Genomic DNA, 27,912 nt, shown 5'->3' on the forward strand with positions numbered 1-27,912 from the left:
ATATCCTAAAATGATTTCAGTATATACTAAATTACATTTTAGCATACCCTAAATTGATTTTAGGGTATCCTAAAATGATTTTCATATACTAGTATGCCAAAATTATTTAAGGGTATTCTAAAGTCAATTCAGTATATACTTATACTAAAACGATGTTAGTATATAGATATATACTAAAATCATTTTAGTATATACTGAATTGACTTTAGAATACCTTTTAGGATTTACTAAAATTTATAGTTATGATCACATGTGTCGAGGTAAATAAATCACACAACTTGAGGTTTCTTCTAATGACCGTATTTGCTCTTTATTCTAGTTGTTGTCTCTTATGCACATGACATTCTCTTTTGTATTTTATTTTTTATCGCGATTCAATCTCTCTCTCTCTCTCTCTCTCTCTCTCTCTCTCTCTCTCATTATTATAAACGACCTAATATTTCTTATAAGCCTATCCTAGACTGGCTTGTCATGGTAGGACTTGTCCCAAATTCCCATATATATGCATAAATTGATATTTTGTGACTATTTTGACTTTTCTCAAAGTTTATATCGTAAATGCCATTGATTAGCTTATTACTTTATGTAATGTCTTTTTTACATTGATTCGGGAAATTTCACTTCCAATAGTTGCAGCGATAAGTGGAGGAATTCTAATTAGTCGAATCAATATAACTAATAGTAACTGAATGTTCTTCAATTGTTGACATTTCCACATTAAACAAACTATCATACCTGTGTTCATAGTTCGTATCTAGTTATTGATTCAAAGTTCAGTTTAGAAATGCTGTCATCGGAGTAACTTAAAATCAGGATAAAGGTGCTAATTTGTAGCATGGAGAAATGACCACCCCGACGAAAGTACAAATTGAAAATATCAGTTTCACTTAATGTTGGATCCAGAAATTTCAGCAGAGATGAGCAAGAGCAGTTTGGACGATCTTATGATGGACAGAAGAGGGTATCTACCGCCATTGAGAGCACCATACGATACTGATTTCAACTATAACAACAACAGAAGTAGCTTTCAAGCAGTCGGAAACCAGCAATTTTTGGCTACAAATCCACCCGATAGAATAAATAGAAATTCAGGAGAGCGTCTGTCTTCGGAATACGTTCAAACTAGCAACGATAAATTGTTTTTTGAGGAACTTTTGAGAAGACAGCAGAGATGGGTTATGGGAATCATGGAAAGTTCTTTCAGGCGAATAACAGATGACATTATGGTACGTATATCGTTTGAAAATCGACACTTTCCATGAGAAAAAGAAGAGCTCGTGGCTTTAAGTTCATGTGTGTAAACTCTGCAGATTATGATTGATTGATTATAGGCAAAACTAAAAGGTAGTTTGTGCTTGAGGCGAATGTAAAGGACAGTTAATGAATCGGTAAGCAGGGTACTACGACATATACATGTATGTTATTGAGAATTAGTTCAACTTGTTGCTGAAAAAAGGTAGGAAAGCCAAGCCTTTTCTTTTCATAATTTCAGATTAAATTATATATCAATTTTATACATATGATATCAGAAGTCTCACTAGGGCTCTTGTAATGCACTTCTGATAATACATAATAAATAATTGTATAATATATTTCTCTTTCAATTTAGTAAAATAGTGTAGTTTTAAAATGACCTTTGAAAGTTAATATCATTAAGATACTCTATGCATTAACATGTGTGGGTAAACGTTTAAGTGAAGTATTCTTTTATATGCCCCACCTAGGCTACGATAGTAGAGGGGAATTATCAGTGGCGGATCCAGAGGGGGGGTTCCGGGGGTGCGCACCCCCCCTTTATTTTTGCCGATCAATGCATTTGTATCGGGACATATGTTTTGCACCCCCCCCCCTTTTGCCCTGGGTTAGCACCCCCCTTTCGAAAATTCCTGCATCCGCCCCTGATTATCTGGTCCGTTCGTGTCCCGCTTCAGGTTAAAGTTTTCAGTCAAAACGTTTTGCATTTGCGCCGATCTGCACTTCATTTGCGCCGAATTTTTCTTTCATTTGCGCCGATTTTTTACAGGTAAATTACAGGTGAATAGATATAAGAAAGATGTGATATGAGTGATATGATGTGAGAGAACTCTCCATCCAAGTCATGTTATTTTTCATTTAACATTATAGACCTCTTCCATTAGCCACTTGTACAAATTTATGAATTGTCAATCATAGCATGTATATAACTGTTTTCCCCTGCTCACAGTGGGGAGGTGGAAAAAGGCCTACAAGATACATCTCAAGACCTTTTCCCTGACCGTAACCGTAGTTCCTTAGCCTCTGTCTTTCGGACATCTGCCACATATTTATGCTCGATCTGTGTTTTGACAATTAAAATCCGTGGTGACTATGGCTTTACACAGTTTATGGTACATTAATTAGTAAGATATGTTGTTATATTTCAGGACACTTATCTTCCGATATGTATGGCCCTTGATGATTAAGAAATTGTCTCCTCGGCTCGTTTCAGTGGGCAATATGCCCATCATGTTACAATGAAGTTGCAGAAAAATATGAATCAAAATTATCTTAAACATGAATGAAAAACATTTAGAACAAAAGTTTACCAATGGTATAGTACATGTACAAGTATTAATTTACCTGTAAATCTAATTAGGAGCAAATAAAAAATCGGCGCAAATGAAAGAATGAACATTTTCAAAATCGGCGCAAATGTCATACGCCCGATAGTTTAAATCCCAATTTCAAGGTCCACTGAACATAGAAAATGAAAGTGTGAGTGTGGCATCCGTGACTATGGACATATTCTTGTTTTAAAGTCTTAAGAAACCTCAAATTAAAAAAAAATAATCCATATTTTTTTTATAACTCAATGGATAGTTTTCATTATAAAACTTATATAGATATAGGAAGATGTGGTGTGAGTGCCAATGAGACAACTCTCCATCCAAATAACAATTTAAAATACATATATATATATATATACTTTTTTATGAAGAAAATTCTTTAATTTATTCATATTTAGGAGAAGTTTACTTTATTTTAATTGGTTCCTTCCAGGAAGCAATTCCCCTGACATATTTTCCGCATGCAAAGTGACCTCAGTGTGACCTATCTCGTAAAAACCCGGTGGTCGCAATACGCATGGATGTCCTTAAAATAAACTATTATCTGAATTTACATGTTAAACACGTGCTCAATTTCCATGCTTTATCATTGACAATCGTTAAACTTCGGCTTAAAAACACGAACTTCAATTACCTGCCATATCTTCACAACAACACTGACCGATTGAAAAAAAATGATGATTATACGAAATTTACACGAAAAAAATGAAAAAATCGTGCACAGAAGACTAAGTTTATGATGTTTGTATGTATTGGTTCAAGAATTGGAAGAACATTATTTTTCACCGGTCACTCGTTTCTTATGACTTTAACCTGTTTCTAACTATATCATTTGTTGCGTGAATTTAATTTGTATATTTCTTGTGCTAGTAGCTCTCTCCTAAAAACAAGACATGATATCGAAATCTATCCTCAAGAATACCCCATAGTTGGGCACATAATAGGATGACAAATTTTGTCCTGCATTTTTTGTCCTGCCTTTTCATTTTTCACTCTGTTCGGTCCTGCCTTTTTTTTTTTTTTTTTTTAGTTTATCCTGACTTTTTTTTACCTAAATTGTCGTCCTGACTTTTTTTTTAACTCAAAACTCCTGTCCTGCCTATTTTTTTCAAATTTCATCCTAGCCCCCCCCTTCCTAAAAATCAAATGGTAGCTCCCTAAGTATAACATTCAGAGTCCAAATGACGTGGATTTAAGCAACTATCTATAATACTAAAATAACGAGGTCCAATTTGTCAGCTGTCATCACGTAAAAACGATGAATCAAATAATTCAACTTTCATGATATATAACTAATATAGTAAAATGGTGTCGATTAAAATTTACACCACTCCAGTCCCCTTTATTTCCACGTAATTTATATTGCCAATAATTAAGTTCCGGATCGAGTCCGACACCGATACCAATAGGATATACATATACATGTTACCTATTATCTGTACGTTCCGCACCTGACCGGCGCACTACCAAACGAATGTAGGAAAAAAAGTCACCGGAAAAAAAGTCACGGGAAAAAAGTCACGGAAAAAAAGTCACAGGAAAAAGGGTCACAGGAAAAAAAGTCACAGGAAAAAAAGTCACAATATATTTATTGTATGAAATAATCATATGATCTGCACATATATGTACTATTTACAGGAGAAACATTCCCAATTTGTATTTTTTAGGGAAATGGTCATAAGGCCGCACATATATATGGATTATTATTGGGAATATATTGGGAAATATTCCCAATAGATATTTTGTTTGGAAATAGACATTTTCTAATTCATTTTATACGACTAGCTTTGGAAATTTAGATATAAATCGCAAAACATTTAAATTGAACATGTACATGCTGGTGTGTCGGAAAATACGCGAAGTACTAACATTACGTTATTGGTAACGTTGTTACCATAACGCTATACTGTGTGACGTTATATTATATGCATTAGCTATCACAACGATTAAACGTATAGAAAACACAACGCATGATTTACTTAGATTATTCAACATTTAATGGTGCCGTAACCTTTGGATATATATGGATTCAAAACTGAAGTCAGTTCGTGCTGGACACAAAGGAGCCGTCACGAAGCTACTGGTGAAATTCGACGAGTTAAAGTCAAAAACAGACACAGAAGTTGACGAAGTGAAAGCCCTTGATGATGCCGTCACGCAGAAACAGAAAACATTAATTGACCTGAATAACAGACTTTTGGAACAGACATCGGAGGAAAATCTGGAGCAGGAAATCACCGACTCAGATGAGTATATGTACGAACTTGATTGTAAAATTAGACAAATTCGGAAATTTATTAAGTCCCTTGAAACAAGTACTATAATTTCGCATGATATTGTTGGTCCTTCAACGAGCAGACTTAACCCAGACGCATATAATTTCACACCCGAAGCTAGAGTTGATATGAACACATGTGCAATAGATTCTATCAACCAACAGTATTCAATGCACGCCCCTGCAGTTCATACCCGTCCGTCAGAGAATGTCATGTTTCAAGTCCCGTCAGAACCGAGATCTTCAAAATCTAATTACCATAGGCTTCCAAAGTTAGACTTATCCTATTTTAATGGAGATATTATCAAGTGGCAGACATTTTGGGATTGTTTCGAGTCATCGATACACGACAACGACACATTAACGCCAATCCAAAAGTTTAATTATCTGAAAGCCCAGCTGGAGGGAAGCGCCGCGCAAACAGTAGAGGGATTCGCTTTGACAAATGGTAACTACGAAACCGCAGTCAACCTTCTCAGAGATCGGTTCGGACAGCCTAGCAAACTGATACATGCTTACATGAAAGCACTCATGAATTTACCCGCACCGACAAATGATGCTTTTAGTTTGAGGTCTTACGGAGACAGATTAGAATCATACGTACGAGGATTAAAGTCACTTGGTCAAACACCAGAGATGTATGGTTCACTTTTGGTACCTGTAGTTTTGGACAAGTTACCGATTGACATAAGAAAGAATATTGCAAGAGAACACGGAAGAGATAATTTGATATTAGATAATTTACGCAAATCTATAACTAAAGAGATCGACATACTCGAAGCTGGAGAAGGAGTCACAGATTCAGACAGATTGTACGCTACTGCATTTTTCATGGGTACGCAATCACATTCATACAAGAGCAAATTCACAGACACACATCAGAAGACAAATACACGTACATGTATTTTCTGTTCAGGTGAGCACTATCCGACGGAGTGCTCTGAAGTAACAGACGCAAACGCTAGAAATCAAATCGTAAAACAGAAACAGTTATGCTTTAACTGTTTAGGGTCACACCGAGTGGCCGCATGCAAGTCTACTAAACGATGTAAAAAGTGTAACGGAATGCATCATACTAGCATATGTAGAGTCAAAGAGGTAATTCCAGGTACGACACCGGAGCATACAACACAACAGTCATCAGTAAACAAAGTTGAAACACCAAACGAGACTAGAGTAATGTATTCATCACAACAGAATCACAACATTCTCCTGAAAACAGCAATTGCACCAGTTGTATATAACGACCAAGAAGTAGAATGTAACATCTTATTTGACGAGGGAGCACAGTGTTCTTTTATAACTCAGAAACTAGCTGATCAATTAGAAATAAAACCCACAGAAAAAGTAAGCATTCAACTGTCTGCGTTCGGAGATTTATCTCAGAAAGTTCGTAACTTAGACACTGCAACAATACAACTACAGACCGACACAGGAGAAAAGGTGCATATTAATACACTCATTGTTCCAGAAATTGCCGTCCCAATTAAGAACAATATTTCCCTGACTACAAGGAGCTTGCCACACTTAAGAGAACTTAAACTTGCACATTCTATGTAGCTTCTTGACTCCACCAGCAAAGTACAGAACGTTTCGTAATTGACTTTCTCATAGGCGCCGACCACTATTGGGACATTCTCGAGGACAAAGTAATTAGAGGAAACGGACCCACCGCTGTTCAGTCAAAGATCGGATATCTATTATCAGGACCGATCAATAGAAACATCAACCAGCCATCAACAGTTCTTGTAAACGTCATCGCACACAAGAACACAACTATTGATAACGAGAAAGGCAATTCCACAGAAGAGTTGTCTCAGAAACATAACCATCAAGATGATGTACCTTCAGGTATGATCGTTACCAAAAGAAGACCCTTTGAGGAAAACATCCAAGGAAGTGACTATCTACCAAGACCGCCCGAACGAACACACCCTCAACTGAGCCACATAGATACAGGACAGAAACTTATAATGAAAGAAATTTACAACTGAGCCTGAAATTACCGTGTCTGCTAGAAGGAACATCCATGAATGGACTAAAAGATAAACTGTAATTGTGTTCAGTCAAGGTTAAGGAACTAGATTATTTTATTTGAGATGGACATTAATTTTAAATTATTTATCTGTATTGTGAATTTTACATTTGTTTAATTGTCGTTACATATTTCACTTTTGTCGGCCCCCAGAATGTCGGAAAATACGCGAAGTACTAACATTACGTTATTGGTAACGTTGTTACCATAACGCTATACTGTGTGACGTTATATTATATGCATTAGCTATCACAACGATTAAACGTATAGAAAACACAACGCATGATTTACTTAGATTATTCAACATGGTGTACTATTGATACATGCTTTCAAGGATTTGTTGTAATTATTTTTGTTTTATATCTCTAATGAAAGAGAGGTGAGTTTAACAGCACAATTTCCTTCAATTTTAGTACAAGTTAAAAGTTCAGTATATAACTTGACCACATGTTTTTTTGATTTTTATAAAGATAAGTATTTTGTAAGTAGTGTTAAACAAACAACTCATTGCCAATAATAATATTAAAGTATTTATATATATTTATATTATATATATATATATAGAAACTGCTGATATTGATGTGTGGCCTCTTGTGGCACCTTCCCCGGGCGCCCTTCCCCCTTTGTAGACCTTTCATTTCCTGTCTTCGTAGGAAGCCATATCAATGAAATACAACTTATGCTCAAGATCAAATAAAAGGACACAATTAGTTTTCCCTGTTTGTTAAAAAGTCTGCATTATTTATTCCAATACATTTTTATAAGTATATATATAATTCCTTTATAGTTTTACTGTAACATAACTTAAATAAGTACCCTTACAGAATCCAATACAAATATATTATGACTTTTTTCAATGCATTCAAAAACTCCAGTTATTTATTTATTGCATACATTTACATAGTGACCTTTCCCATGCATTCCAACATATTTCTGACAAATTAGTTTACCTAAACAAATTGTGACTTTTTTTCTCGTGACTTTTTTTCCTGTGACTTTTTTTCCTAGGGATATTGTGACTTTTTATCCTATGACTTTTTTCCGTTTACCTACCAAACGGTGTATTTAGAATTTTGCTGTATACTGTTGAGTAAAAAATACTCCATTTCAGACTATTTGTTTTCCAAATTATTAATATTACAAATAATTGATAGGTTCTAGGTCGATGGGTTCAAACAGAAAGATTTTGAAAGCAGAGAAAACTGTGCATCTTATAATCGGCATGACTTTATCAGATGACAATACCAATACTAAAATAAGGCATACGCATAGTTATATACTTTAATTCAGTCACGGACCCGCGATATCACGGGTGTGTTCTATAATATAAGTGACCGACAAAAAATAACATAATTTAAAACCATAGATGTAATACCGGTATTACATCTATGGTAAAACTATACAGATTTTACAACGGTTGTACACAATTATTTATTAGGTCAGTTTACATCTAAGAACTTGGTATGAATATTTGTGAAGTTTAACTGAAAAACCCAGGAATATGCTGAGGTTGGATGAATTGGTTTTCAAACATGCACATTTTTGTGCAACTTAATGTTAGGATGGCAGACCCTGTTATAATGTTTGCTTAGTTTTTACCAAAAACATCATTTGGTGTTAAATCTGGTTTTACAACTTTCACTGCGACCCGTGACATTTGCACAAAAATTCTTAAAAATTAAAACTTTTTCTGATAGAACATTTAATTTTTGAAAAGATGTGCTTTTGCTAAAACTAAGAACACAGATTTATTTAGAACTGATGCAAGAAGAAAAAAATGCCCACTGAAATCATGACTGTGTGAGTACATGCTTCTGTAGATTCACTGGGACTGCTAATCAAAGACACAAACTTTTCCTTTACTGGAGTAAACCTTCTTCTAGTATACCATCTTTACAGAGTTTGAGTGTTTTTTGCACGATATTGTCTTTTTATGTCGTGTGTCTCAATGATATAGTTTTTCTACAAATTACCTAAGTATTACACTGATATGAAATGTTCTTATTTGAATTAGGAAATGGATTAATATTTTCTAGATCCAATTAATTATTCACTTGTATTATTATGTAAATGCCTATTGGTGTGCATTACTTTACCTGAATTTAATGAATAAAATATGTTTACAAACTACCTAAAACTGAACAAGCAATTCGTTGAATTTAGTTAAATTTTTGCAGTCATTTTACAAAAAGACTTATTATTAGTTATTCTATATAATTGCTGTTAGGGTAAGGCATTTTATAATTTGCCCAGGTCTATTGCAATACTTGTACAATTGAGGCATTTTATTTGCCTAATACTACTGCAATCCTTGTACACGACATTTTATTTGCCTAATACCGTATTTCAATCCTTGCACAATACATTGTATTTGCCTAATACTAAGTACTGCAATCCTTGTACAAGACATTGTATTTGCCTAATACTATTTCAATCCTTGCACAATATTTGCCTAATACTACTGCAATCCTTGTATGTTAGACATTTTATCTGCTTAATACCATTGCAATCCTTGTACAAGGCATTGTATTTGCCTAATACTACTGCAATCCTAGTACAAGACATTTTATTTGCCTAATACTACTGCAATCCTTGTACAAGACATTGTATTTGCCTAATACTATTTCAATCCTTGCACAAGACATTGTATTTGCCTAATACTACTGCAATCCTTGTATGTTAGACATTTTATCTGCTTAATACCATTGCAATCCTTGTACAAGGCATTGTATTTGCCTAATACTACTGCAATCCTAGTACAAGACATTTTATTTGCCTAATACTACTGCAATCCTTGTACAAGACATTGTATTTGCCTAATACTATTTCAATCCTTGCACAAGACATTGTATTTGCCTAATACTACTGCAATCCTTGTATGTTAGACATTTTATCTGCTTAATACCATTGCAATCCTTGTACAAGGCATTTTATCTGCTTAATACTACTGTAATCCTAGTACAAGACATTTTATCTGCTTAATACTACTGTAATCCTAGTACAAGACATTTTATCTGCTTAATACTACTGTAATCCTTGTACAAGACATTTTATCTGCTTAATACTACTGTAATCCTTGTACAAGACATTTTATTTGACGAATACTACTGTAATCTACTACTGTAATCCTTGTATGTTAGACATTTTATCTGCTTAATACTACTGCAATCCTTGTACAAGACATTCATTTTTTTACGTAAATAAGGCCGTTAGTTTTCTCGTTTTTATTGTTTTACAAGTTTGTCTTATCGGGGCCTTTTATAGCTGACTATGCGGTATGGGCTTTGCTCATTGTTGAAGGCCGTACGGTTACCTATAATTGTTAATGTTTGTGTCATTTTGGTCTTTTGTGGATAGTTGTCTCATTCGCAATAATACCACATCTTCTTTTTAGTATTGTATTTGCCTAATACTATTGCAATCCTTGTACACACAATATTTTTTGATAAACAATTAATAACGTTGTAGAGTTTGTGCATCCTTTCACGGCTATATTTATGTATATTTTCAGAGAACATCAAACGTCGTCAGGAGACACGATTCAGTTATCCACGACTTGAACTCCTCGTACACAAAATTGGACAAATATTATGGAGCTGTGGTCCAAGATCTTACAACTCGAAGCAACAATTGCGACAAACGTATCAAAGAAATCAACGAAGATATCAAACAAAACAAAGATACAATTGAAAAATTAGTTCAACAAGCAAGCCATGATAAAAAGGAAATAGAAGATCACATACTTAAAAATAATGCAGAGGTAGATATCCATATCATTTATTTATTCGTTTCTAAACAGCCAGGGGATATGTTTGCATACACCCGTGACCAAAACCCTTGAAAACTAATCACATTTTTAATACGCCTCACAGTCAGGATTCTACTTTGTCAAAACTATCTCCCCATTACACCAGTTCATTTTCACAATCGTAGAAATGGAAGCCATTGTAGGGATAACGCGCTACCAATTTTGCTCTTGGAAACCGATAAATGTATCTACATTGCACCATTACGATCCTTATATTGTCGCTGGGCTTCTAAAATGTTGTATACTACAATTTTTCAAGAAAAAAATCTCTCACAAACAGGCTTTGAAAATTTTGGCAAAATGCATGCTTCCAAAATGTCGTACTAGTATGTTAACTTGAACATTTTTGTAAATAGCAGTGAAATAAAAACTTTGACATTTCTGGATTATCCAAGAACTTAAATTATTTTCACAGAAATAAAGAAATGTACAATTATTTTTTTCCCAAAGCCATTCTACAACGATTTTCAAGTTTTCATACAACATTTTGGAAGCAAACTTTACAAATTGGCAAATTTGTAAAACGTCTTATTTCACACACTTTGATTGGTCTAACTGTATGCTATTTTGTAAAACCAAAGATTTTCTCCCGCCCAGACCATTGGTGTCAAAATGTTTTCTTAGCCAAAAAAGTCATATACGACATTTTAGAAGCCCAGCGACGATATGTCAGTTGTATTTTAAAAGACAAATGTATCAACTAGCTAATGAGCATCATTTAATGATCTTGTCTGCAATGATTCAACTTAAAACTATTTTCTGATCAGTTGTCGGGTGGAATTTTCGAAAATTCATAAACATTTAAAAAAATAAATTCAAATTTCGTGGAAGGGCAGACTAGATTTTTTTAGTGTATAAAGACTATAAACCCTTGTTTTCACACACAAAAAAAAAAAAAAATTCAAAGATATGCATTTTCATCATCCAACTTGAAAGATGGTCGTCAAGTATTTTCAGTAAAAAAATAGCTATTCGAACTAACCTTCTCTGTTTTTGTGACTCATTAGATAGGTATTTCACTTGACCCATATATTACATCTTTTAGTACTGTTATTTTTTTTTTGTGTTATAAAGTCAATCTGTAGCTTTGATATATATATAAAAATGATAGAATCTGAAGCGAGACGATGTATGAAATATTCTTACTTTGTACGATATCAAGACAAAATATTCCACTCAAACACGCCCTAACATAAAAAGGTGCACTCGATTTTCTCTTTTCGATACAATTGTTAACCGTTTTTTGGAATTTTTTCTTGAGTCACGTAATGGGAGGGCAGACACGAAATTTTTTGAACTAATAGATTGGTATGTTTTCCGTCCGTGGTAAAAAAAAAAAAAAAAAATCGGAGGCCAAGTTATGCATTTTCTTCATCCAATTTGAAAGATACCCATATCGTCGACTTGAAATCTAATTGTTCTGCTTAACTATGTACTAGATAAATTGAAAACTAATGCAAATGGTGTTTATAAAATAAGCAAAGAGCTTCGATTCTTTTGTTCTATTTCAACCGGGTTTCCGACTGCTCAACAATATGTCATGATCCCTGGTCGCTCAATTTTCGATTTACAATGATATAATCCGTCTGCTCCACCCACCTTTAAGTGTTCACATAATTACTTTATTAAATGATTCTACTGGATAAATGCATGAAATATTAAGCAATCATTAATCAATTTAGCAGGAAGAGTAGGAACATTTACATATTCAAATGTAACCCCTCCCCCTCGAACTTATCTAAGTTTTCGCGTAACGATTTAAACAGCAATGAATGTTATATTAGGAATGCTTAAATTACAATATAAACATTCCGAGAAAAAAATCTATTGTTTAAACACATCGCAAAAAAAAATCTATTGTAAACACATCGCCAAAAAAAATCTATTGTCAACAGATGGCAAATAACGTATTTTTTTTGTATTTACGGTGTGCATTTTTTTTTTTTTTTTATATAGAAACCTAAATATGTATGGCTATGCAGTCATGAACTGTTTCTGCCCTATAAGACAGGTTTCTGTAATTCAGTGGTTGTCATTGTGTTTGTCGCTTTATTTGCTCTCTTTCATTTTTTTAGCGTTAATCAGGATGTTGGAATTCTCTTTTGAATGGTTTTTTTATTTGTCACTATTGTGCCTCTTCAAATTACTTTTATGTTATAAGAAGATTCTGATCTCTTTCTTTTTTTAACCTTGTATGAATTTAAAATTTAGTTTCTTTTATATATTTCGAAGTTTCATATGACGTCCATTATCATTGAACTAGTACACATTTTTGTTTAGGGGCTAACTGAAGCATGCCTCCTGGTGCGGGAATTTTCTCGCTGTGTTGATGATCTTTGGTCGGGTTGTTGTCTCTGTTACATTCCCCATTTCCATTCTCAATTTTATTGCTGATGTTGAAGAAGAAACAGTGCCCTGCAATAATTAGTAGAATACGTCCTCGTCGTCCTTTACTCTTCACGAAGAGACAATCTTAGTGACCTCGTCAACCAAATCATGAGAAATTTTAAATATCATGCAGTGGCTAACTTAACTGTTCATGCACTTCTTGGTCTTTTCCTTTAGAAAACCCAAGCTATTTGATTGTTCTCATTCTTTTCCATTTTTCACTAAGGTTTTTTTTGTGTCTTTTTTTGTTGTTGTTGCAGTGAACAAGAATATAAAGTGTGTTTACACGTTAATTTCTTTGTCAAAACCTCATAGAATTTTGTGAATCTTTGTAAAGCTTTTTAATGTTTAAGAGCTAATTAACTTTTGAAACTTGGACAGCAGCAATTCTGTAAGATCATGAAAAATCATCATGAATTTCTGTTAAAAAATTTTATACTGATAAATGGTCTCAATTTTCACAGTAAACATTACTTTTACACTGAAACCAGCAATCATGAACAGGCGAGATATGTGCAGTATCCGTTACTAATTTATATATATTATTTTCACACACCAGCACTTTTTGAGGCTCGTGTAAGTCTGTAATGTAACTTGTATATATATTCTGTCGAACTTCATCCACTATATATGAATTGGAATAGTATTTTCAATGTCAACGTTTTCTCGAATCTCTAAAAGCAAGTAATTTATTAATAGCAAAGGATTTTTTTTACTTATCCTTCAAATAAATTCATAGTCAATCAAGCTGAATGAGCTTTTGACTACCAGTAGCATGTCTGAGGTATATCTACATTATTATCCTTCATTTTACAGTACATTTTAGAACTGAGTAAAGTTAGGGCTGAAATAGAAGGATTAAGAACCAGTTACAAAAAAGACATCACGGTATCAGATGAACGACGAAGAATTGAAATGGATGATGCTAGGTCCAGAATTTCGGCATTGGATTCGTACACAAAAAATGCATTGCATACATTGAAGAACGCTGTTCAAGAGGCGCTCGGAAGAACAGAAAACAAGATAACAGATGGTATTAAGGAGGAGAGAATGGTTTGGCGTCAAAATATGGTAAACATATATTATAACAAAGGACTGAGCCAGTTTCCCGTGTATTTGTTTCACCCATTAGTAAAACTGATCAGAAAGTTGTCACCAACCCTTCTCAATATAAAGATGTTTGGTATAACATTTTAGATAAATTTCCGTAGTAGCTAAATGATTTACAGTGAGAGATACATATTGCTTTTTGAAGACAATATTGTAAAGTTTTCATGTTTTGGTAAAATTTCGCCTCGAAAGAAATCGTTAAACAAACTGGATTAATTTGTGTCTGAGAGACCTAATATAAAATTACTTTCCCATTTAGTTGTTTGTTGAGACTGCGACATTTAGGTACAGTCTAGTCAAAGTTTAGTTTTTCTCAGACATCAACAACTTTGCAAAACCGTCATAGAACTTTATAAAATTTATACAGAAGCTTTTTATAACTAAAATTCAGTATATCTAAGGCAAAACTTGGAAATTTTCAGTTTTCCGTATTTGAAAAAAAATATTTCACAGTTAACATGTACATGCAGCTGAAGGTAAATTTTCTTCAGTCACTAATAACTTTGTCATACCTTAGTGTAATTTAACGGCCAACAAATAGTATATATTATGATTTGACTCGAAAATATACTTTGCATCTACATTACTGACAGAAGCAACACCATGCGTGACACATGGTTCCGCGGAACCCTTTACATCTTATTTTTATAATTACCAAAATTTTGCATATTTCTAACAAATTGCTGTGCATCCTTATAAGATCTGTGAAAAAGAAATGCAAAAGACATTAACTTTACCTCTAAAAAGATCGTCTGGTAGTTATTCAGATATTGATCTTCATATTATTACTTTTCATTTGCTCCTTCTTTTCATTTACTCAATGTTATTTGTTGGAATTGTTCGATGCATTTTGCCATTTTCCCGCTTACTTTCATACGAAATTTGATTGAAGGATTCTGTGCAAAAGCACTCCAAAGAACAGATGGAGAGACTAGACCAAAGTATAAGTATAATCGAAGACGAGGCTAAACGACTTATCGATGCTGTAGTGAAGAAGTTAGAAAGTGTTCAGGATATTGTAACTACGGAGAAGAGTACAAATGAAGAATTTAGAAAGGTAGACGTATCAATAGCAGTATATACCGACTTGCAATAGTTTTTTAACTATAGGAAAATTTAAAACATCCCATGATATTTCATCGTATCCACTTGCTGATGTTATAACTATAAATTTTATTTCATGTATTGGTGTGTTAACATTCAAAAGATTATTTGACATATACAAGGGGTCTTCCGTATTTGCCTCTAATAAGTTTTTGATTACTTTTGCTCGAAAGTAGGGATTCAAATCAAATTCATCACTCTACATACCCGATTGTATAAATTTCAAAATCAAAACGCCATCTTTCAAAGACTTTTTGTTTAGATCTAGTTTTATTTCCGTTATCATAAACGACTTCCCATGGTATCAATTTTCCCCTAAAATCAGTTGGATTTTTCTACTCCTGGAATACTTGATATACGATTTTTACATGCCCGCATCTTGCTCTAAAGTTTGGTTACAGAAATGTTCCAATAAAGCTCCTGTGTAAATGTTCGAAAACGCTTCTTCGAGTTAATTCACAATATTGTAGGATTTTGTCGGTCATTTCAACGATTACAGCCAATGATTGACGCAGAGGCGGATTTAAGGGATATTCTGTGGGGCCACCTTTTATGTATTCTGTAAGTCATGCACTTTTTATGTATTCTGTGGATCACCTTTTATGTATTCTGTGGGGTCACCTTTTATGTATTATGTGGAGTCACATTTTATCTATTTTGTGGGTCACCACACATGAAAACCTCTGAATCCGCCATTACGATGTAAAGTTTATCGTCTCGACAGCATGATACGGGTTTCTTACTTATGGCGTTATTATACGCCCGTTTTTTAGACGGGACGTATTATGGTATACCGTTGTCCGTCCGTCTGTCCCTCCGTCCGTCGTCCACACTTCGGACAATAACTCAAAAACACTTTCACCAATTTCCATGAAACTTAAGTGAATTGTTTATATCTATTGACGTAAGCTCCCTTTCGTTTTTTTTTTAATTTCAGATTTTAAGTTTTCAGGATTTATGGGGCTTTATTCATAAAAAAGGGGGTCCGTCGTCCACACTTCGGACAACAACTCAAAAAGGCTTTCACCAATGTCCATGAAATTTTGGTGAATTGTTTAATCTATTGATGTAAGCTCCCTTTCAATTTTCATAAATTACAGATTTTAGGTTTTGGATTTATGGGGCTTTATTCATAAAAAAAGGAGGATTTTTAACACTTCGGACAATAACTCAAAAAGGCCTTCACCAATGTCCATGAAACTTTGGTGAATTGTTTATATCTATTGATGTAAGCACCCTTTCAATTTTTATAAATTTCAGATTTTACATTTCCGTGTTATGCATTTTTATGCTTAAAAAAGGGGGGATTTTGCAATTTTGGGACAATAACTAAAACTTTCACAAAATTTTATGCAACTTTGATAAATTGTTTATATCTATTGACATAAGCTCAATTTTATGCAACTTTGATAAATTATTTATATCTATTGACATAAATTAAGACAACAAACTTAGTTAAATGAGGTAGCCTTAATAGTGCCAATTTTTTTGTGCATTTTTATTTATTATTTAGGGGGGGTATTTGACAGGGCTCACACTATTTCTAGTTTATCATATAAATTCATTTAAAGCATAAAAGACAAGTTAAAAGAGCAACGGGCGTATCATGCGCTAAAGCGCAGCCCTTTATTCGTACTTGAGCAAATAGATGTAAATTGACTCTTAATATTTCCAATGTCTTTGTCAGGTAAATTACAGAGTCATTTGATTACATAAGGGACGACATCAAAAGATCAATGTAAGATAAAAAAAAAAAAAAAGACAAACTTAATTCAAATAGTTGGGGGTGGGGTGGGGGTGGGGGTTGAACTGCTGCGAGATGTGGTTATCCGACATTGATTTTTACATATAACTGTATGAGTCATTCAATTTTTCCCAAATTAAGTAAAGAGGGGGTGGGGTGGGGGTCAATGAAAAAACTATGTGAATTAAGTTTCTTTTATCCTTCATTGAACTTTTGATGTCGTCCCTAAGTCATCCAGAATGTTAACCTAAGTTTCTTTGACCTCATTTTCATAGCAAATTAGTCAATGTTAAGTTTTTGTGTTTCGGTCTGTTTTTCAAAACTAATAGCAATAGGGTAGCTATATTTGGTGTATGGAATAACTGAATAACCGTAAGGAGTATATTCCGAACTTTGGAGTTTATTCTGACCTTGACCTCACTTGATTGGTTTTGCCTCATAGGTGTGGTGTTACTTCAGTTTTATTTAGAACCTTCCTTCACGACATGTGACCGTGTGTGACTGTTTATCTGGAAAGTATTTTACATAGTTCATATTTCTATCTGGACAATAGAGATGATACCATTAGTTAGTTACATGTATAGTGTGCTCTCCCCAGTGAACTGTTTTTTTCCCAGTCATGTGTGATTGTAGCAAGATAAGCTAATATGTAGTTCTGGTTACCGGAATAATCACTTTTTTTCAACTTAGAATACAGGATACCACAGCTAATGTTAGAACTGTCTCTAGAATCTGACAATGACTGAGGGTCGATTAAGTACAAATATATAATGGAGAAAAGATGATTTCAGCTTCCAACTTTCCATTTCTATGTAGCAACATCCCATTAGCATCCGTAACGGAAGGGATTGTGCTTGATCTGTCATAATTTTTCATTTCATACTAGTACATTTTATGAAGGTATGATACTAAATCCCTACCGGGAGAGATTGTACTAGATTTTCATATGACATAATCAGTTTAATGCTGGTCTGGATATGTGTAAGGGTTAGTTGAAGCCCGCCTTCGGGTGTGGGTTTTTGTCGCTGTGTTGACCCATTTGTGGCATTTGGCGGTTTTCTGCTCTTTGGTCGTCGAGTTGTTGTCTCTTTTACACTCTGCATTTACACTCTTTACTTTTATTTTCTTCAATTCTATACAGTATCCAGCGCTTGTATTCCCTACAATGAGTTCCTTGAAAAACGGTGCTGGTTTAAATTCGTAAAATTTAAATCGTACCTTTTAAAATTTTAAAGACGCTATCACGAGCTATTTCATTGTTATAAAATATCTGTTTCACAGATGCTTTTTCAAATTATTGTAACCACAATTTAGTCCGCCTTTCATCGATTATGACCTCACCGGATGGAACTTCCCATTGAATTTGTTTTACATAAGGTAGCACTCCACAGTTAGAAAATAAAGTTGTAAATGAGCCACAAAATGTTTTATCATCTCCTATTCCTGGATTTCTAATACATTAACCTAATAGTTTGTGTTGTACATGTGCATATGTATGTAATCAGTATATTCCATAGATTTAATTTTCAAAAGTTAAAAGAGTGAAAATTAATTCCTTTTATGTGTATCCATGGCAACATTCTGCATTTATTTACCATAAAATATTGCAAAAAGGGGGGTGAACATGTCACATATACCCCCAAAATTTGGATCAAACTAGAATTTCAATGCCTTTGAGTGATACCTTTTTAGAAACTGTTTTCATAATCTTCCTAATGATCAAATAAAAAATGGGTGTCTTTCGCCTCATTTTTTCGTAAAATCCAATCACAAAGTTCGTGCGATCAAAAGTTGGAAAAAAACATTACAATAATTGCCGGACCAATGTATGGTAGGGACATGCAAATACGGACTGTCATACAGAAAACAGCCTATATTACATACATTATACAATCTTGATGTTCATATAAACCCAATACAAAGGCTATTTTAATACTCAGCTATCCAAAAATGAATTTTATTGCACACTAGCTCTCATATTTGAAAATTCCAAAGGGGCCAAAATGCGAAACTACACACCTAACTGTGGAGTGCTACCTAAGCAACATGGTGGATGCCGCATGTAGATCAGGATCAGCCTAACTTCCGAAGCTTCAACAACCATTTCCGTATTTCTAGCTCACCTGGCCCGAACTTGGCGTCCGTCGTCGTCTGTCGTTCGCTTTTACAAAAATCTTCTCCTCTGAAACTATCGGGCCAAATTTTACAAAACTTGGCCACAATCATCACTGTGGTATCTAGTTTAAAAATGTGTGGCGTGACCCGGTCAACCAACCAAGATGGTCGCCATTGCTAAACATAGAACATAGGGGTAAAATGTAGATTTTAGCTTATTTTCAACTCTGAAACCAAAGTATTTAGAACAAATCTGACACATGGTAAAAATGCCCATTAGGTCAAGATCTATCTGCCCTGAAATTTTCAGACAATCAGACAACCCATTGTTGGGTTGCTGCCACCAAATTAGTAATTTTAAGGAAAATTTTGCAGTTTTTGGTTATTATCTTGAATATAATTATGGATAGAGATAAACTGTAAACAGCAATAATGTTCAGCAAAGTACGATCTACTGAAAAGTTAACAAGACCAAACTTGTCAGTTGACCCCTTAAGGAGTAATTGCCCTCTAAAGTCAATTTTTAATCATTTAAATAAAAAAAAATAAGTATTCTTTTAAAAAGATCATCTCCTCTGAAACTACTGGGCCAAATTTTACCAAACTTGGCCACAATCATTATTGGGGTATGTAGTCCAAAAAATGTTTGGCGTTACCTAGCCAACCAACCAAGATGGCCACCATGGCTAAAAATAGAACATAGGGGTAAAATGTAGATTTTGGCTTATATCAAGCATTTAGACCAAATCTGACAAGGGATTTAATTGGTTATCAGATGAAGATCTATCTGCCCTGAAATTTCCAGACAAATCAGACAACCACTTGTTGGGTTTCTGCCCCCAAATTAGTAATTTAAATAAAATTTTGCAGTTTTTGGTTATTATCTTGAATATTGTTATAGATAGAGATAAACTGTAAACAGCAATAATGTTCAGTAAAGAAAGATCTTCAATTTAGTCTACATGACAAAAATTTTCAAATGACCCCTTAAGGAGTTATTGCCCTTTATAGTCAATTTTTAACAATTTCCATAAATTTTTGTAAATTTTTAGAAAATATTTTCCACTGTAATTACTGGGCCAAGTTCATTATAGATATAGATAATTGTAGAAACAAGAATGTTCAGTAAAGTAAGATCTACAAACACATCACCATCACAAAAAGCACAATTTGTCATGTATATATCTGTGTCCATTGTTTAATATGCACATAGACAAAGGTGAGCGACACACGCTCTTGATAGCCTCTAGTTTATGGTTCATGTTGCCTAGTTTTTAATTGTGCTTATCAGACTGGTGTTTGTCTTTCTGTCGTTTTTTTCGTTTTTGATATTTTTACTATAAAAACACACTCGTTATACATTTTTTTTCAGGTTGTTAAAAATTATATGGACACTAGCAAAGTCCTGTCTGAACGGCTCACTGTGGAAGTCAACTCGTTAAAGGAAGAGTCGGGCAATAAAGTACAAGGACTAGAAACTAATATTGAATCTCTTAGATCTGTCGTTGAAGGTAGATATAGTATTGTGATGGAACAAGTAAAGAAGGAAAACGAAAGACTCGATAAACAAATACAGCAGCTGTCAAGACAAGTGCAGACATTACAACAGCAAGTTGTTGGTGGTGTGGGGACGTCTGGGACCGGATAGATTGATTTCCTACTAATATACAACATGAAGTTACGTGTTTCAAGGACACATAACGTATAAGAGCATGATTACAATAATTGAACAGTATTAGATTCATGTGTAGTATTAATCGATACTTTTACTTTAAATGTTCATTTGAAAGTATTTTTTGTCTCGCATTGACGGAGTCAAAAAGCGAAACATAGGTATGATGACGTTTCTGGCGGTGGCAACAATGTATTAGTTTGTGACTTGATCAGTTTACGTGGAACTACAAGTGATTGATCAATTATATTTGGTATGGAGTTATATGAGCATTTGCACATCTCATTTCCATAAACTATACCCATACCCCCAAACTATTAACAGTCAATAACACACATCGACGTTATTTTATTTTCCGGAAAAAAATATACTATGGGACATAATCATTATAGCCCATTTGAGCACTAGATAATCACTTCGTCTGTACGTCCAATAGTCAGCAAATCAATTTCCGAGTTGAATATAATGCCATGGCGTATAATTGATGTCCTTTTATGTTTTCACCGGATTGCATTTATACTTGTTTAAAATTGGAATGTTCTGGTCCTCAATGCTCTTCAACTATGGATTCTAATTGGTCTTCTATTTTTTTTTGTATCGAGCATCACTGGTGAGTCTTTTGATGACAAAATGCGCGGTTGGTGTACAAATTTATAAGCCTAGCATCTTCGATGAATTTTTTTGGTAGAATATGCACCTCAGTTCTTATACTTGTCCTTTCTTTAAATTCTTCTTCTTAATTTTTAATTTTAGCGCAAATGTTCTTTTTAAAAAGGGCAAATGTTTCATATAAAAAATACAAATAATACACGATGTGAATTTGATACTGAAAGGTCTTGGTATCTTCCAATGAACTTTTTTTAGAAAAAGGACGCGACGTTCTTTGGCATACCCCTGGTTCATCAACATTCTTCTTAGACACTAAAGACGTATTACAAAGTCTTAAGAGCAGCTGCAATCCTCGTGAATACGGATGATAAGTTGAGAAATAGATATCCTACATGTAGGCGAAGTATGTATATTGCTACTAAGGTCGGGGGTATAATTTCCAAATTAAAATCGTCTAATTGTAGCAGGTACGGGGCGCCGAATGGGACTCTTGTGGTTTTGTACAAAATTCAATTCTGTCATAACAAAATCATTTTTGTCTTACAAAACTATGTGCTACAGAATTGTTTTGTGAGAACTTCAATTTTGTGATGACAAAATTCATTTGTGTAGACAAAATTCATTTTTGTCATGACAAAATTCATTTTTGTAGACAAAATTCATTTTTGTCATGACAAAAGTCAATTTTGTCTTAAAGGTATGCAAATATAAACATATTTGCATACAAAATTGACTTTTGTTACCTGATATGGAAATTAAATCACAAAAGTCAATTGTGTACGGTAAGATTCAATTTTGTTAGACAAAATTGACTTTTGTGAAACAAAATTAACTTTTGTGAGACAAAATTAACTTTTGTGAGACAAAATTGACTTTTGTGAGACAAAAAAACTTTTGTGAGACAAAATTGACTTTTGTGAGACAAAATTCAATTTTGTCATTTTTGTTGAGACAAAATTCAATTTTGTCATTTTTGTTGAGACAAAAGTCAATTTTGTTAATTTTGTTGAGACAAAAGTAAATTTTGTAAATTTTGTTGAGACAAAAGTCAATTTTGTTAATTTTGTTGAGACAAAAGTCAATTTTGTCAATTTTGTTGAGACAAAAGTCAATTTTGTTAATTTTGTTGAGACAAAAGTCAATTTTGTGACGACAAAATTCATTTTTGTGATGACAAAATTCAATTTTGTAACAACAAAATTGACTTTTATGAGACAAAATTGACTTTCGTGAGACAAAATTGACTTTCGTGAGACAAAAATCAATTTTGTTGAGACAAAATTCAATTTTGTTAATTTTGTTGAGACAAAATTCAATTTTGTCAATTTTGTTGAGACAAAATTCAATTTTGTCAATTTTGTTGAGACAAAATTCAATTTTGTTAATTTTGTTGAGACAAAATTCAATTTTGTCAATTTTGTTGAGACAAAATTCAATTTTGTCAATTTTGTTGAGACAAAAGTCAATTTTGTCAATTTTGTTGAGACAAAAGTCAATTTTGTGTAACAAAAGTCAATTTTGTGTAACAAAAGTCAATTTTGTGTAACAAAAGTCAATTTTGTGTAACAAAAGTAATTTTTGTGTAACAAAAGTAATTTTTGTGTAACAATAGTCAATTTTGTGTAACAAAAGTCGATTTTGTATGCAAATTAGTTCACAGAAACCAAACTAAACTAATTTAAATACAAAATTGACTTTTGTCGCTCAATTTTCAAATTAGGTAACAAAAGTCAAGTCTGTGTAACAAAAATGAATTTTGTCATGACAAAAGTGACTTTTGTCCGCTGATAGATAATTTTGTATGACAAAATTTCAAATTTGTAGTATGATACAAATTTTGTTAAACTGAACTCATTTTTGTTGAACAAAAGTCACTTTTGTCCGTACAAAATTGAATTTTGAGTACAAAACCACAAGAGTCCCATTCGGCGCCCCGTAGCAGGTCTATTCAGTACTTACAAGATAACTTAACGTGAAACATTTCTTACCGCAATTGTCATAATATATGAATGTGCATGGTAGAGGGAATCCCAGTATGAGCGATTACTAGAATATAGAATCAAAGATGGAACCGTGACGTATTTGTAATATTTTAGTTCAGTAATGGACAGTTTGAATTAGGTCATTGGTTTTATTAGTCGAGGTTTTCAGACGTTTTGTTTTGCCTTTTCAGAATTTTACATTTATCATTTAACTATTATATGTTGCATATATTAAGTGAAAAGACAATTGATTTCCTTTTGCAAGTATAATGAAATATTGTAATATTCCCAAAATGGATATTAAATCTTGCGCTAAAACGTCAGATTTGATATTCTCACAAACAATTGTAACCACTTTTTATGTTCAACATCCTTTTTCTGTTCGTGTATTATTCTTATGAGTAGTTTGAATTGTTATCAAAGTTGTACATATAAAAGTATTTTTTTACATGAACCCCCTGAGGGGTTCATGCTTATATATAGGTTAGTTTTGGATGTGTCTATGGGCCACTCGGTATCTCTCGGCCGGAAGTCAGAATAAAATTTTCGGAACGTCTCGAAAGTTTTCTGTCATTTAAACAGGTCTAAACAGGTTGTTATCAACGGCTTTGGTATGGTCCCTTGATGGCCCTTGAGTGACGACGCAATTATATCTGTTTTAAAACGACTACTGTATACTGTGTGTATCTGTGTCAATTATAAAGTTGTCTCGATAACATGTAAACTAATTATGTTTGAAGATTTAACCACGGGACACTGACTGTGTATTTCATTTTATACTGCACTCGTTCTGTTTGAGCAGTCAAAATGCGTTGACTGTATATTTCTATGTCATATACAGTCACTGACCCGATATCACTTTTCCTCATGAATATTTAGATAGAAAATGCCGAAATAATATTTAATTATTCATACGACCTCTTCAACCTGTTCTTGTTTCCAATGCATACAACGAAGCGTGGATCGACTCAACCTTGTTTCTTTTGCAATTATTGGAAAAACATATTTCATTTGTTTATACTTTTTGTTTGTAACCTATACAACATTATGCTTCATGCTTATGGTTGATATTTAAGTCCATACTCAAACGCGAGCATGATATGAGGCCTTTGGAAAGGGGATTTTCCCCAATATTTAAATCAAATAAATCAATTAAATAACCTTAACGCATTAAACAACCATTGAAAATGTTGTTTTAGATTGCAGTATAAAGACAATAATAGTGCATTGACCTGACATATCAACGATATAAGGATTCGGCCCGAAACGGGGAAATAGCTCGGCACAGCCTCGCATTCCCCCGTTTCTAAGCCTCATCCTTGTAGTGTTGATATGTCAAGACAATGCACTATTATTGTCTATATAGACTTACGTGGAGAACATACTGGTTAAACTATTAATATTAGATCGGAAAACAGAAAGATAATATTCTTATCAAACGTATTTAATTCAATCGGAATGAAAGAAATATATATATACTTCGGCTTCGGCTCAGTCATTTTAAGGCTATCTTAGTCAATACCACTGTCCCGTGGCCAGTCCATATATCACGATAATGACCATTTTTATAAGAACTATTATGTTTATTTCATTGAGAAACCATGTTTTGGAAAATTCTCATAAATTCAAAACGCCTAAAGCGAACTCTAGTAGTTGTACGATTTCTATAGCAAAGAGTGAAGACCAATCGTATAGTAATACTTTCATTCATTTTAGTGCAACTTTTCAGTATATATATTCTTAATTAAGTTCTCTTTAATTTTACAATTAACGGAAAAATATAATAAACAATTCAACAACTAAAATATTATATCAAAAACAGGAACATGTTATATAAAAGATACATTTTTCTAAGCAGAGAAACCACGCCCCACCGGTCATTATCAAACGGAAACCACGCCCCAACGGTCATTATCAGACGTAAATCACGCCCCACCGGTCCATATCATGTAAAAGTTCATTAACGACCGGTTTTCTGGTCCGTTTTGTTCTGTTAATGACCGATGGAATTTATTACTGAAGATAATGAATGTCATGTGACCCCTTTTTATCCAATAAGAGAATCTTATTCTCAACCGATATGAAATAAATATATAATATAAACTGTATTTATGTTTCTGAAGAAACTAACAACTTTTGACTAATACTTCATTGCACAATGAGTATTTCGAACTTCTATTGGAGGCATAGAAATGGCTGTTAAAATGACTGACATGCTACACTGAACTGATCTATATCAAAATGCAGACCAAATATAAATTCACTGCTTTCCATTGACGCAAAGAAAATTTGAAAGTTGTATATCCCACCCTGATTTTATGGACCTGAAGAAAAAAGTAAAATAACAAAAATAGCGAATTCCGAGGAAAATTCTAAACGGAAGGTCCCTAATCAAAATGACAAACACGTCAAGACAACCAAATGGTTTACAACTGTCATACTTGACTTGGTACATGCATTTTCTTATGTAAAATGTCTTACGGACTGAGTGGTTTCACCGTTGGCGACACACACATGATTATATAACCCAAGATATGCATGTAAGATATACACTAATTTTGGTTTAATGTAAAACACAATACAAACATAATGAGACTTTTGCCAGGTACATTACACACATGGAATGATTTGCACTTTATACCGCATTCCAACAAGGCCACGGTTGTGGTGAGATATTCATGATCGTGATAAGGCAGCAAAATATTTCCACACACAAAATATAGCTGATCTATTGCATATAGTATTACAAAATAAGACCAAAACTCAAAAACTTAACTTTGACCACTGAACCATGAAAATGAGGTCAAGGTCAGATGACACCTGCCAGCATGTGCACCTAACAATTATTCCATACACCAATATAGTAGACCTATTGCATACAGTATAAGCAAAACAGACAAAAACTTTAAACTATAACCACTGAACCATGAAAATGAGGTCAAGGTCAGTTGACACCTGCCAGTTCGACATGTACACCTTACTTCCATTCACCGAATATACAAGACCTATTGCTTATAGTATCTGAGATATAGATTTGACCACCAAAACTTAACCTTGTTCACTGATCCATGAACTGAGGTCGAGGTCAAGTGAAAACTGTCTGACAGACATGAGGCCCTTGCAAGGTACGCACATACCAAATATATTTATCCTATTACTTATAAGAGAGAATTTAACATTACAAACAAACTTTTGAAATTGGTGTCAACACTCTAATTTGGCATTGAAATTAAAAAAGATTATATCATAAGGAGCATAGGTACTAAGTTTCAAGTTGATTTAACTTCAACTTCATAAAAAATTACCTTGACTGAAAAATCGGTGATGTAGTGTATGGAACGCCACACATGTCTTGTTATTACCATTTTCATTATATGGTGTGCATTTACAGGCGGAAACCCGGTGGAAATAGAACAAAAGAATCGAAGGGCAGATAGAAAATTACTGAATTAATAATTGATATGTTATCTGTCCGTGGTAAAAAAAATATTTAAACCGGAGGTTATGCATTTTCTACATCCAACATGATAGATACCCATGTCGTCGACTTGATATCTTTTGTTCTGCTTAACTTTGTAATTATAGATAAATTGAAAACTTATGCAAATAGTGTTTTTAAAATAAAACACTTCGTAATTGAGAAGAAAACTGCCATTTTATTTGTTTCTATTAACTTTTAAATTTTTTGTAACTATAGCAAATGTTACAGTAAGCAATTATCGCTTCTCTTTCACCTATAAAAACAAACTGATAGATTATAAGTCTTTTAGATATGAACAGAACTGACGGACAAAAGGATTAAAAAAATATACGTGCTAACGTTATATTTATTCAAAATTCTCAGAAATGATCCTGAATATGTTTAATTGTCATTTGTTCCCTTTTTGCATTGTATTCTGATTTTTGTAAATATTTTTTAGGGTAAATTTATTTCTGTTTGATGTGATGTATTTATCTTATGATAATTGTCTGTTGTTCATTTTGTATCTTTTCTTTGGTAATCTGTTATGTAATAGGGATATATAATATCATAAGAGAATTGCGACTTTTGTCTGTGAATTTTTGTCTGTGACATTTTGTCCTGTGACTTTCTATCCTACATTCTTCTGTTCTCTCCAGTATAAATAATGCAAAGATCAGACAAGTCAGGAACTACTTCTATTCGATCAAAACTACCTATATGACCGCAGAGTCGAATCCTGAACAGTTGGGGCAAGTATGGACACAACATTCAAGCTTGATATAGCTTTGAATTTGGATAGTGATAAAAAATTTAACATAATAATAGGTTTATGACACAAAAACAAATGTCAACATCTTACAAATCTAAATACTGTGCAATTAAAGATTTCTTCTTGAAACTTATCAAAAATTTGAAATTTGAGAGAAATAAAATTGAACCCTTTTAAAACAAGAGTGCACATGCTGAAATATCTCGCCTTCTTTACTGATTGATAGTCCCTAAATATAAAGCTTTATTACAAC

The 27,912-nt window shown here is 33.4% G+C and overlaps 1 protein-coding gene across 1 annotated transcript; it reads left to right on the forward strand.

The window, feature by feature from the left end:
- The first annotated feature begins 661 nt into the window (after positions 1-661).
- LOC134715411 (serine/threonine-protein kinase mrck-1-like) lies at positions 662-25,741 on the forward strand. The gene is made up of 6 exons (XM_063577571.1): positions 662-1,226; positions 10,407-10,655; positions 13,908-14,162; positions 15,094-15,258; positions 20,537-21,912; positions 23,388-25,741. The coding sequence occupies exons 1-5, from the start codon at positions 891-893 to the stop codon at positions 20,810-20,812; spliced, it is 1,281 nt and encodes a 426-aa protein (XP_063433641.1). The 5' UTR covers positions 662-890; the 3' UTR covers positions 20,813-21,912; positions 23,388-25,741.
- Positions 25,742-27,912: the final 2,171 nt, after the last annotated feature.

This window comes from Mytilus trossulus, chromosome 4 (assembly GCF_036588685.1).
Source record: "Mytilus trossulus isolate FHL-02 chromosome 4, PNRI_Mtr1.1.1.hap1, whole genome shotgun sequence".
Classification (NCBI taxonomy): Eukaryota; Metazoa; Mollusca; class Bivalvia; order Mytilida; family Mytilidae; genus Mytilus; species Mytilus trossulus.